At 43.4% G+C, this 13,709-nt stretch overlaps 2 protein-coding genes across 3 annotated transcripts in view; both read right to left on the bottom strand.

The window, feature by feature from the left end:
• The window catches only part of SCP2 (sterol carrier protein 2), a 981,293-nt gene that overhangs the window by 431,611 nt on the left and 535,973 nt on the right, over positions 1-13,709 (bottom strand). The gene's annotated exons all lie outside the window — the stretch shown is intronic.
• The window catches only part of SHISAL2A (shisa like 2A), a 40,216-nt gene that overhangs the window by 8,103 nt on the left and 18,404 nt on the right, over positions 1-13,709 (bottom strand). Inside the window, exon 3 of one of the 2 annotated variants that reach the window (XM_069591928.1) lies at positions 39-1,041. In XM_069591928.1, coding sequence (XP_069448029.1) covers positions 797-1,041 — 245 coding nt within the window. In that variant the 3' untranslated portion in view covers positions 39-796. Of the gene's footprint in view, positions 1-38; positions 1,042-3,233; positions 3,949-13,709 lie in introns of those variants that run through there. The other variant, XM_069591937.1, reaches the window with a different exon arrangement.

Here is a 13,709-nt window from a genome sequence, read left to right as displayed (position 1 = left end):
ATTCATTCCCTCACTCAATTATTCACACTCTCACTCACCTGCAGGGCTGAACGATGTTACACGTGGCGGGGTCCTGTGTATGTTCTCTGTAGTAATATTAATGCTGTGCTCAGTCATGTCCAAGTCTTCATGACCCCATGGGCTGTAGCCCGTTAGGCTCCTCTGTCCATGGAATTTTCCATGCAAGAATACTGGAGTGGGTTGCCATATCCTTCTCCAGGGGATCTTCCTGACTTAGGGGTCAAACCCATGTCTCTTGTCTCTCTTGCACAGGCAGGTGGATTTTTTACCCTTGCACCACCTGGGAAGTCAAGTGAGTATGCTCTATTCCCTCTTATTCTGTTCCTCGGCAAGGGACTCACTCCAGGAGCAATGCTGAGCTGTTGGAGAGGCAGAAGTCACTGCCTCTGAGTCCCAGTCATCTTCCCTGGATTTCCTAAGTACATCTGCTCTGCGGCAGGAAGACTAAGTCAGAATTCCCTGACTCCCCGGTTTAGGTGAGGGGTTTCTCTGAATCTCCACGGGCCCCAGACTTCTCCCTGATAACATGGAGTTGTCATGACCATTTTACTGGGGACCCATGTCTAAACTCCCTTCAGCCCGCAGTGGGCCAGGCAGAGCACTGTAGCTGGGTTCACAGTGGAACCTGAGTGGGTTTGCTAGGAAAAGCACTCATTTATCCTATTAGGTTTCCAAAGTCCCTTTGCTTATCCCCACTCCCACCCTTTTTTTTCCCCTTTTTTAACACCAAAAAGAGACTCCAGAAGAGGATGGTGTAGAGACATTTATTGGAGGTTTATGGGGCTGGGTGTAATAGATTGGGGACGGGAACTTCCTCAGGGCTCCCTGGAAGGTCACCGGCGGTCACTGTAGCCATGAAGCAGTGCTGGAGGAGGCATTTGGGATCCTTAGCCTGCTCCTCACTGCAGTCCAGCCATGAGTTCAGCAAGGGGTGACTCTGCCTGAGAGGGCTCACTCCTGGCACCTCCACTGAGTTGCCCTTGTTTCCACCTTGGCAATCAGGGGGTACCTCATCAGGGTCTGGAAAACAGCAAGGCAAGGGCATGGGGCTTCCTCCTGTAAGCCCTTCCTTTCCATCAGGATCATATTATACATGTTGGCTAGCTTCCCTGAGTGCTTACCTTGGACAGGGGTGGGCTCAGAGTCTTAAATGCATCATTCATTTAAACAAATATTCATTAATAATATACCACATTGTGAACGACAAGCTATCAATGTTTCTCATGAACTTAAAGTTTAATGGAGCGGACAGACAATAAACATTTGCTAGCAGATATGAAGACTTCACCTTCACCATAAACTCATAGGGTGCTGCTACTGCTAAGTCACTTCAGTCATGTCCAACTCTGTGTGACCCCATAGACGGCAGCCCACCAGGCTCCCCTGTCCCTGGGATTCTCCAGGCAAGAACACTGGAGTGGGTTGCCATTTCCTTCTCCAATGCATGAAAGTGAAAAGTGAAAGTGAAGTCACCCAGTCATGTCTGACTCTTAGCAACCCCATGGACTGCAGCCTACCAGACTCCTCCATCCATGGGATTGTCCAGGCAAGAGTACTGGAGTGGGGTGCCATTGCCTTCTCCGAAACTCATAGGGTAGGTACTACTAAAAACTCACTTGTTAAATAATGATTCAGGCTGACTTCACAGCTAGCCTGCGGGGAAGTGCAGTAATTTAAAAAATACATATTGTTCTTTACTTTAAGAATAGATTTCATGACCCTCTTCACCGACTGCTTGATCCTGTCCTCGTTTTATCCTGGACTTGATAGGAAGCTCACTTGGCTGTGTTATTTCCCACTTCCCATTCATGACATTCTGCTGCAACCTACTTGGTTTCTGCCTGTAACACAACTTAAAACTTTTTGTCATTAAATCCCATGGTTACTTATAAATCATCGTCTCCTTTGACTTATTAGGAGCATTTGACGCAATTAAGCACTCTTGCCTTTTTTTTTTTTTTTTAATTTTAGTTTTTTATTTTTTAAATTTTAAAATCTTTAATTCTTACATGCATTCCCAAACATGAACCCCCCTCCCACCTCCCTCCCCATAACAACTTTCTGGGTCATCCCCATGCACCAGCCCCAAGCATGCTGCATCCTGCGTCAGACATAGACTGGCGATTCAATTCACATGATAGTATACATGTTAGAATGTCATTCTCCCAAATCATCCCACCCTCTCCCTCTCCCTCTGAGTCCAAAAGTCCGTTATACACATCTGTGTCTCTTTCCCTGTCTTGCATACAGGGTCGTCATTGCCATCTTCCTAAATTCCATATATATGTGTTAGTATACTGTATTGGTGTTTTTCTTTCTGGCTTACTTCACTCTGTATAATCGGCTCCAGTTTCATCCATCTCATCAGAACTGATTCAAATGAATTCTTTTTAACGGCTGAGTAATACTCCATTGTGTATATGTACCACAGCTTTCTTATCCATTCATCTGCTGATGGACATCTAGGTTGTTTCCATGTCCTGGCTATTATAAACAGTGCTGCAATGAACATTGGGGTACATGTGTCTCTTTCAATTCTGGTTTCCTCGGTGTGTATGCCCAGCAGTGGGATTGCTGGGTCATAAGGTAGTTCTATTTGCAATTTTTTAAGGAATCTCCACACCGTTCTCCATAGTGGCTGTACTAGTTTGCATTCCCACCAACAGTGTAGGAGGGTTCCCTTTTCTCCACACCCTCTCCAGCATTTATTGCTTGCAGATTTTTGGATCGCAGCCATTCTGACTGGTGTGAAGTGGTACCTCATTGTGGTTTTGATTTGCATTTCTCTAATAATGAGTGATGTTGAGCATCTTTTCATGTGTTTGTTAGCCATCCGTATGTCTTCTTTGGAGAAATGTCTATTTAGTTCTTTGGCCCATTTTTTGATTGGGTCGTTTATTTTTCTGGAATTGAGCTGCAGAAGTTGCTTGTATATTTTTGAGATTAGTTGTTTGTCAGTTGCTTCATTTGCTATTATTTTCTCCCATTCAGAAGGCTGTCTTTTCACCTTGCTTATAGTTTCCTTTGTTGTGCAGAAGCTTTTAATTTTAATTAGATCCCATTTGTTTATTTTTGCTTTTATTTCCAGAATTCTGGGAGGTGGATCATAGAGGATCCTGCTGTGATTTATGTCTGAGAGTGTTTTGCCTATGTTCTCCTCTAGGAGTTTTATAGTTTCTGATCTTACATTTAGATCTTTAATCCATTTTGAGTTTATTTTTGTGTGCGGTGTTAGAAAGTGATCTAGTTTCATTCTTTTACAAGTGGTTGACCAGTTTTCCCAGCACCACTTGTTAAAGAGATTGTCTTTACTCCATTGTATATTCTTGCCTCCACTCTTGCCTTTTTTGAATAAAAGATGTATCAAGTGTTCAAGCTAGAAATCAAGTGTATCAAGTGTTAACTCTCACACCTTCTCTCCCTACCCATTTCCAAGGTCAAGCAATTCACTCCAGGTCCTGTTAATTCCACCATATCACTATCTGCTGTACCCACCCATTCTCTCCATCCTCAAGGCACCACACTAGATCTGGTTTTCATTTTCTTCTGCCCAGACCAAAAGACAGCCTTTGATTGGGCCATCTTCCAGAGAGATCTTTCTAAGGTTAAGTGAGTCCATGTACTACTGTTTCTCAAAAGCACTCAGTGTCTTCCCATGACCTGTGATACTTGAGGTGGCATTCCAGGTTCTTTAGGTATGGGCCCCAACCCTTCTCTAGCTTTTTCACTACTACTCTTCTCTGAAGAACTCAGTGCTTTACTACACCAAAATTTTATAGTTCCCTGAATGGGTCCATTCCTTCATATTTCTGAGTTTCTGCTTTTACTGTTTCTTCTGTCTGGAATGGCATTTTATACCTTCTTTATGTAGAACACTCCTATGCTTTAAAACCCATTGATGGAAGAGACCAAGGATGAATGGTGCCTCTGAAATCAAGGAAAGAGGGAATTTCAAGAAGGAGGCTGTGTGGGACACAGGAGTTGGCTACGCAATATCCATTCCACCCATTCCACCCTCTTTCCACCCAGCAATTATGTCTGGTTGGGACTGACCCCATCTCAGCTCCAGCAGAGGGGCCCGATTGATATGAGGCTGTCAAGAAATCCTGTTCCTTTGCCACAGGGGCGGGCATTCAGTGCATAGCATTTCCCTGGATATAGTGATGGGCACATGACCTGAGGTGGTCCAATCAGAGTCAGGCCTCCTCCTCCCCCAGGGGAGGGATGAAGGAAGAGAGTGCTCCTTCTTTCTTCCCCTGGCTAGATGGGAACAAAAAGAACACAGTCCCAAGGACTTCTGGAAGCCAGCTGACTACCATGGGAAAAATCAGTCTGAGGAGAAAGCTAACACAAGAGGGCAGAGTTGTGAGAATCTCAGAGGATGGAGCCATAAGCCTGAGGACACTGAACTTCCACTTAAACCATTCCTAAAGCTCACCCTACTTTTGGACTTCTCATTTACAGAACCAATAAAATTTCTTGTTTGTTTTGAACTCTCTATTTTTGATAATTTAAGACTCACAAAAAGTTACAATGTAGTAGAGAGTTCCATTGTACCCTTCACCTAGCTTTCCCTAATGATAATATCTTATATAATCATGGAGTAATTTCAAAACTAGGAGACTGACATTAATATAGTATAACTGACTAAACTACAAATTCTATTCAATTGTACCCATTTTTTTAATATGGACTTTTTTGGGGTGTTCAGTACTATGAAAGTTTATCACAGGTATGTGTGTGTGCATGCATGCTAAGTCTCTTCAGTCATGGCCAACTCTTTGCGACCCTGTGGGCTGTAGCTTGCCAGGCTTCTCTGTCCATAGTACTCTCCGGGCAAGATTATTGGAGTGGATTGGTTGCCATGCCCTCCTCCAGGAGATCTTACTGACTCAACCATCGAACCCTCGCCTTTTATGTCTCCTGAGTTGGCAGGCTGTTCTTCACGACCAGCGCCACCTGGGAAGCCCTATCATATGTACAGCTTTATATAATCACTGCTGTAATCAAGACAAAGAACTGTCCCATCACCACAAAGAAAAATTTCCTTATGCTACCCCTTTACATCAGAACTTCCTCCTAAACCTAACACTGGTAACCACTAACTCCTTCTCCATAGGTAACTTTGTCATTTAAGAAATGTTACGCAGATGAATTATACAGTGTACAACCTTTGGAGATGGGCTTGTTTCACTCTGTTTAATACCCTTGCAATCCATTCAAGCTGCTATGTGTATTGATAGTTCATTTGTTTTTATGGCTGCATATATTCCATTATATGGTTGTACCATTTGCCCACTAAAGAACCTTTGGCTTGTTTCTAGTTTTTGTCTATTAAAAATAAAGCTGTTATGAGCAGTTGTGTATAGGTTTTTGTGCAGACATATATTTTCATTTCTCTAGGATAATAATAATAATATTGTTTTGAGTGGCAGAGTGGACTGAATGGTGACCCCCAAATATATCAGGTCCCAATTTCTGGAACCTGTAACTGTTAACTTCTATGGTTTTTGCAGATGTGATGAAAGTAAGGACTTTGAGATGAGATTAACCTCAATTATCTGGATGGGCCCTAAATACCATCACAAGTGCCCTTATAGGAGAAAGGCAGAGGGAGATAGACACTCACAGATAGTGATGTAAAGACAGCCGTAGAGACTAGAGTGAGCTATAAGCAAAGGAATGCTGGCAGTCACCAGAGACTGGAAGAGTCGAGGAACAGACTCTCCTGTGGAGTCGTTGATTTCTGCCCAGCAAAACTGATTTTGAATTTCCAGCCCTGAGAACTGTGAGAGAAGACATATCTACTATATTAAGCCACCAAGTTTGTGGTAATTTGATACAGTGGTCATAGGAAACTAATACACATAGTGAGGCTGATTAACTTTATGAAAACACTGTCTTCCAAAGTGGCTATATATCATTTTAATTCCCACCAAAAATGTGTAACAGATCCAGTTGCTCTATCCTCCCTTGGAATTGTCAGTATTTTTACTTTAGTATTCTGATAGGTAAGAAGTGGTATCTCATTGTGGCTTTAATATGTGTTTCCTTAATGGCTAATGAAGAGGAAACACATTCCCATGTGCTTCTTTGCTATCTGTATCTCCTCTTCAGTAAAGTATCAGTTCAAGTCTTCTGCTCATTTTCTAGCAGCATTGCTTGTTTTCTTATTTTTTGTTTGTTTTTAATTCTAATTAATTTACTTATTTTTGGCTGGGCTGGATCTTCGTGGCTGTGTGGGTTTTTCTCTGTTTGTGACGAGCAGAGCCTACTTCCTAGTTATGGTGCGTGGGTTTCTCGCTGCGGAGCAGAGGCTCTGGGGCATGCAGGCTTCAGTAGCTCAGGAGGTGTGTTTCCCAGGTTTTAGAGCACAGGCTCAGTAGTTGTGATGTGGGAACTCGTGTGCACACCTAGTTGCTCTGCAGCATGTGGGATCTTCCTGCATCTGGGATGGAGCCAGTCTCCTGAATTGGCAGGCAGGTAGATTCTTTACCACTAAGCCACCAGAGAAGCCCTGTTTGTTTTCTTAATGTTGAGTTCAGGGGATTCTTTATATGTTCTGGGTAAAAGACCTTTGTCAGATATGTGAATATTATTTCCCAGTTAGAGGCTCTTCTTTTCTTCTTAATAGAGTCTTTATCAGCACAAACATTTTGAATTTTGATCTAGATCAATGACTAACGTATTTTTCTGTACTTTTGATGACATGTCTAAGAATTCTTTGCCTAACCCTGGGTCATGAAGATCTTCTCCTGTTTTCTTCTAAAAGTTTTATAGTTGTATAGGTTACATTTTGGTCCATGATTTATTTTGGGTTAATTTTTATATAAAGTATGAGCTTATGTAAAAGGTGTTTTTTTAACCTATGGAAGTCTAGTTGTTTCAACATTATATATTGAAAAGACTATTCTTCCCCCATTGCACTGCTTTTATACTTTGTCAAAAATCTTTTGGACATATATAGCACGTGGGTCTATATCTTTGATAGGAACAAAGTAGATGATTAAATAGTTAATCTCACTAGGGGACTGTAAGTAGAAAATATATGAGAGACACCTATAAGTTAATGATCACTCAAGAAAGCAGGTTTGCTTAACCACAAAAATTACATGGTGGATTTAAAAAATATGGGAGACCTCTGTAAGTTAATGATTACTCAAGAAAGTGGGTTTGCTTAACCACAAAACGAAGCAGTCTTGCTTAGCAACAAAACCATGCCACAGAAAGATGAGACATGCCCCCAAACAAGGAAACAATGGTGGCATGAGCCCCACATCCTGCCCAGTGAGCTCAGTAAGTTAATGATCCCTTGGACATGCTCTCTGCACACATAAAAGACAGTAATTTGTAGACCTAAGTTTGACCATGTGCGGACAAAAAACTCCCCTGCCCAAAGGAGGGGAAGATGATGATGGGAGCATGACATCTACTCAAGACAGACAAAGTTCTTCTCCCCCTCCCCACTTTTCCTTTGATTATAAAACTGTAGCCCAGTAGGTTCTTGGGGTGAGGCACTTCTCACCTGCTGGCTTGTAAACCTCACAAGCTTCTTATTCTAATAAATCCCTTCTTATCTATCATTTTGCCTCTTGCTGAATTCTTTTCTGCACTGAGATATAAAGGACTATGGTACCAGGGCTCTTCATCCCTGAAATGACACTCAACCAGTTTTATCTTGATCTAGGTGTCTGTCCCTCCGCCAGTACCACACTGTCCTCATTATTGTTGCTCTATAATGTCTTAAAATCAAGTAGGGTGATTTCCTCCAACTTTATCTCTTTCAATATTATTTTAGCTACTCTATCTCCTTTGTCTTTCCATATAAATTTTAGAATCAGTTTGTCTATATATACCAAAGAGCTGCTGTGGTTTTTAATCTTTACTATGTTGAGTCTTCCAATTTATGACAGTGTGTGTGTGTGTGTGTGTGTGTGTGTGTGTGGCTCAGTCATGTCTGACTCTTTGCAACCCTGTGGACTGTAGCCCACCAGGTTTCTCTGTCCGTGGAATTCTCCAGGCAAGAATGCTGCAGTGGGTTGCCATTTCCTCCTTCAGAGGGTCTTCCTGACCCAGGTATCAAACCTGTGTCTCCTGCATTGGCAGGCAGATTCTTTACCCTGGAGCCACCAGGGAAGCCCATGACATAGTGTATCTCAGGCCATTTATTCAGGCCTTCTTTGATTTCCTTCACTAGCATTTTGTAGTTTTTATTGTATAGATCTTATACATGATTGTTAGCTTTACACCTCATTATTTTATTTTTTAGAGTGACTATAGATGATATTTTATTTTATTTTTTAAAGGTCTGTCTTTTTAGAAAACATTTATTTATTTGGCTGCACTGGGTCTTTGTTGCTGCACGCACCCCTTCACTAGCTGTGGCAAGTGAGAGCTACTCTCTCCTTGCAGTGTGCCTTCTCTTGTGGAGCATAGGCTTTGGGGAACAGGCTCAGTGGCTATGGCATTAGAGCTCAGGTGCCTCGAGGAATGTGGAATCTTCCCAGAGCAGCAATTGAACTCCTGTTGTTCCCTGGATTGGCAGGCAAATTCTTAACCAGTGGACCTCCAGGGAAGTCCCTATATTTAAAATTTTAGTCTCTAGTTGTTTGTCGCTGATACATATATAAATACAATTGATATTTGGTTCTGACCTTACGTACTATGACCTTGCTAAGTGCACTTATTAGGTTTAGGAGGTTGTTTACTGTGTCTTTCTCTGTGTGTTTTGTAGATTCTTGGGGATTTTTTGTTATTTAAGCTTGCATTTTAAGGCATTCCATTTGGCACAAGGATTTAGTTCAATTTTCTATTCAATTCAAGAATCTCCTTCAATGAATCCCACATTTAGCCTTTTCCTGGTTATCTTCCAGGCTTGGGGGTGCTTTTTAAATGGAGAGTTACAAATTAGTGAATCAAATATAGCCCTCATGTAACTTTCAGGGTGCACTTTACGAAAGAATTTCAGGTCTTAGTCTAAGAAGGACCTAGCTTTTTTGAATCAACATCTGCCTCCCTATGGCTTCTCCTACTGATTCAACTCTGTTCTCTGATGTCTCATGAAATATCTCTTCCTCATGCCCCAGGACAGCCTTGCAGAGGCCTGGAGTCCTGGGATGTGAGCCCTGAGCCTACTTTGCTCAGGGCCAAATGTCCCCAGCTCTTCAGCCCATAAGCACATAATCTGGTTCTCAGACCAAGCTGGTCACTCACCTCTGATCACCTTCTGACTGATTAGTCAAGGTTCCTCTTAAATTGTGGGGCTCTGAGCTGCAGGCAGTCAAGGTTTGGGAGGAATCCTTGGGCTTTTAGGAGTTATAAAACCGTGGCTTAAATCTTCATCCTGATATCAAATTATTACACTGCCTTGGGCTAACCCCTTCTCCTCTTTGGATCTCAGTTACTAGTCTATCAAATGGGGTGGAAAGTAGGGCTGGCCTCATTTTTCTATTTGTTTTCCCTTGAATTCCAAATTGTAAAGAATTCTGTCTCTTTAATGGACTGCCTTTATTAGGTACTAGCCTCCTCACGCCCCATGACCATTTTCTGTTAATCAAAGAGTTCTGACTAACAGGAAAGAGCCCATGCTAATTACCCTCCTTAGCCTAATACAATTCTAGCTCACAACAAAACTTAGTCCCAGTGAAACCTTTGAAATACTGGAAATTGCTCAAGAATCCTCTTTGCTATATTTGGGGACCCTTGAGTGATATATTTGGAACCCAAAGTTGTGAACCCGTGGAGTGGATGCTAAAATGTTAACCTCTGAGATGTGATGGCCGATATGTTCTAATTCAATTGGGGGTAAAGAAGGACCATCATTCTCTTGCTTCCAGACTCTATAATTCTGTTAACATGACCTGAGATTTTACTCATGTTTTTTTTGGCAGATACATCAAAATGCAGGTTCACACTGAACTTGTGGGCCCGATATGCCTTTTTTTTTTTTTTAACATGATTCTCCTTCCCAGATGCCATGGATTCCCTCACATGAGTATCCCAGGGTCTTCAAATCCACAACTCTTCAATCCCCTTCCAGGGAAACCAGCAAAATAGGGAGTGGTCCAACTCTTGAGTACACTATTTCTGCCTCTTCCTCTGGCTGATATATAAAGAAAGTTATTAAAGTCCCTCAGTGGTGCCTGAAGCCTGGGGGAAGAAGAACCATCTTATTAAGGTGCTAGCCAAGAGGAGAGGAGGATGCCTACAGGCACATATAAAAGATTCAATTTTCAAGTTACAATAAGAAGATTCATGTTTGGCTAAAACACGTTGGCACAATCATCTTATTCAATTCTTCTAACGATTCTCGGAGGTGAATGTTATTATTTCATGTTATAGACAAACACAGAGAAGGTTACCATTGATACAGCTATTAGTACTGGATCCAGGATACACTTTCAATTCTACTTGATTCTGAAGCTTGGGCTCTTTCCACAGAGCAAGTCTACCCTTAGTATAGGTTAGGAAATCTGCTAGGTGCTGAGGATTCAAAGGCATTTAAGACACGATTCCTATCTTTGACACATCACAGTCTGAGGCAACTAACGTGTAAAAATCTAAATGCCTAACAATAATAAAAATGAGGGTTACTCACTTTTAAAAGCCACCATGTATTAGAAACCGAGCTCCAATGTAAGCATCATCTCTAGTTTTATTGCTTTCTTAGTGGGTATTATTGTACACATTTTACAGAGTAAATTAAGGTCCAGGGAGAAGTGATTCGCCTAAGGTCACACAGTGAGAGTAACAAAGCCAGAATCAGAGCCAGGTTCTCTGACATCCCAGCAGGGTTGTGCTTTCCCATCTTTTTTCAGGGACCTTTTGGCCAGTCCCCCCATTGCCTGGGGTCTTAGCCTGTGGTGACCAGCAGGAAAGGAGTTCTCAGATTTTCTCCCTGATTGGAGATAAGTCAAGACTGACTTGGAGAAGGCAATGGCACCTCACTCCAGTACTCTTGCCTGGAAAATCCCATGGACAGAGGAGCCTGGAAGGCTGCAGACCATGGGGTTGCTGAGGGTCGGACACGACTGAGCGACTTCACTTTCACTTTTCACTTTCATGCATGAGAGAAGGAAATGGCAACCCATTCCAGTATTCTTGCCTGGAGAATCCCAGGGACAGGGGAGCCTGGTGGGCTGCCGTCTATGGGTTCACACAGAGTCAGACGCGACTGAAGTGACTTAGCAGGCAGCAGGCAAGACTGACTCATCTCTGAGGCTTGTTTGTGTCATAGGTACCACCTCCCCAAGTGTGGTTAAGTAAAAAGCAGTGGGCTCTGAGGAAGTGCAACACTTCCTGGAAGGTCAGAGGGCCTGCTATAGGAAAAGATCTTTGGCCCTAGAAGCAAAGTATTGGGCAATTGGCTGGGTGACCTTGGGCATATCACTGTCACTTTCTGGGCCTCAGCAACCCATTGATAACCTGAGAACATCAGGCTCGATTCCCAGGAGCCCTAAGAGTTAGAGGGACTTCCCAGGTGGTGCTAGCGGTAAAGACTTCCCCTGCCGATGCAAGAGATCCAGGAGACCCAGGTACAGGTTCAGTACCTGGGTCGAGAACATCCTCTGGAGTAGGAAATGGCAACCCACTTCAGTATTCTTGCCTGGGGGAATTCCATGGACAGAAGAGCCTGGTGCGCTACAGTTCATGGGGTGGCAAAGAGTCAGACACGACTGAGCATCAGAGCCACAAGCCAATTAATGCCCAGTAGTTCTCTGAGGTGGTTGTTAACTGTATTCAGACCAGCAATGAATGAGAGAGGTGAGAGATGAGTTAGTGAAAATGATTGATTAATGATATCCCCACCAACATTTTTCAGAGGAGGATGAGTCCCCCCACCTCCCATTTTTTATCTCTTATTAAAGGTACCTAGGTTAGAATACTTACCTCACTCACCCCATCTGTAAAATAGAGTTGATAATAACCTAAAGTAGCTGAACAGGTTAAATGGGATAATGTGTTTAAAGTCCTTGGCATAGTGCCTAGCACAAAAGTACGTGCTTGGTCAGTCTCTGATCAACTTAGTTCCTCACAAAGTACAAGAATGAGAGAGCTATGGTCTTCATTGCATCCCAAGTTTGAGGGATGGGTGGGATGGGGTTGATGGGACAGTAGAGAACACCTGGGAAGCAAAAGGAGCCTATCTTCAGAAACTGTTCTATTTTCACTCTGCTCTTGTCAAGGAACTCCCCACCCCACCCCTGCCCCCAGACTCAGAGATTAGGACCCAAGGTACAGTGTGTAATGATTGTGGGTTTTAGAGTAGGGAAATCGGGGTTGACATCCCCGCATCACAAGCCCACCAGCTGTGTAGGCTTGAGCCAATTCCCTTCTCTTGGGTGAGCCTTGATTTCCTCTCCTATAAAATGAGGCTAATGATCTCTCTATGGGCTTCCCAGGTGGCGCTAGTGGTGAAGAACCTGCCTGCGAGCGCAAGAGACATGAGAGACTCAGGTTCAATCTCTGGGTCGGGAAGATCCCCTGGAGGAGGGCGTGGCAACCCACTCCAGTATTCTTGCCTGGAGAATGCCATGTCGGACAGAGGAGCCTGGCAGGCTACAGCCCGTAGGGTCGCACAGAGTTCGACATGACTGAAGCAACTTAGCATGCGTGCATGCACACACGATCTCTCTACAGGTCCTACTGTAGAAGGAGACAAAAACAGATGAAAGTCTGTGTAAGGGGGAAAGCTCTCATGAGTATAAGGTAGTGGCCTGTAAACGCTGATGCTGGGTTTGATCAGCCCAAATGTTGGGTTGATGCTGTGGGTTCAGAGGAAGGAGAGGACAGCACTTCATGAAGAAGAAAGGAAGGAACTAAGAGCTGAGTCTAGGCAAAAGACAGAGAGAGCTAAAAGCTGTTACTTAATAAATAGGAAGTGCATTTTCCATTTTAAAAATAAGAAGCAAAAAGCAAGAACACAAGCTGTATCAAACCCTGGTGATTGAATAAGCAAAAAATCTAGCCAGTGGCTGAGCAGTGAAAAGCAGGAGGGTGGTCTTCATTCACAGGACTGCCAGGTGAGCTGTGTTCCATTGATTTAGAAAGGCTGCAGGTGATAGGGTGGGGGGAGATGAGGGGAGCAGGGTACAAGCACCCTACACACCTGGCCTGGTGAGGTAGAAAGAATAGGACTTCGGAGGCAGAAAAACACACACATTTGAATTACAGCTCTGCAATTTACAAACTGTGACCCCTGTGGGCAAGTCATCTGACCTCTTTGAAACAATGTTTTCACATTTGTAAGATGGGTGATAATAATACCTACCTCACTGGGGTAGTTTGGAAAATTAGACAAGATAGGGCATGTAAAGTTTCAAACAGTGTCTGGCATCAAGTAGGGACTTCCCTTCCTCAGCACAGGGATAAGGAGAGGAAGGAAGGTGGAGATGGAGTTGGCTCTATCATTCACTCACTAGGTATGTGGGCCTTAGTCTCCACATCTGTAAAATAGATTTTAATAAGATCCATACACTGCCTGGTTATTATGAGGAGCTGCCGGGAGCCAGCATGGGAGATCCCACCCATGACAAGGTCATGCGGAGGAGACCTGACAGGCAAGGCGGAGGGACTCCCTGGACCTGCTCGAGCATCTGCCCCAAACCAAAATCTGTCTATTGTCTATTATATGATGCCTTTCACCAACTCTTCTGACATTAACAGGGGGCTATCCCCGACCACCAGTG

Source organism: Ovis canadensis, chromosome 1 (genome assembly GCF_042477335.2).
Source record: "Ovis canadensis isolate MfBH-ARS-UI-01 breed Bighorn chromosome 1, ARS-UI_OviCan_v2, whole genome shotgun sequence".
NCBI classification, from domain to species: domain Eukaryota; kingdom Metazoa; phylum Chordata; class Mammalia; order Artiodactyla; family Bovidae; genus Ovis; species Ovis canadensis.
Note: the sequence above shows the minus strand (reverse complement) of the source record. Positions and strands in the feature narration are given on the sequence as shown.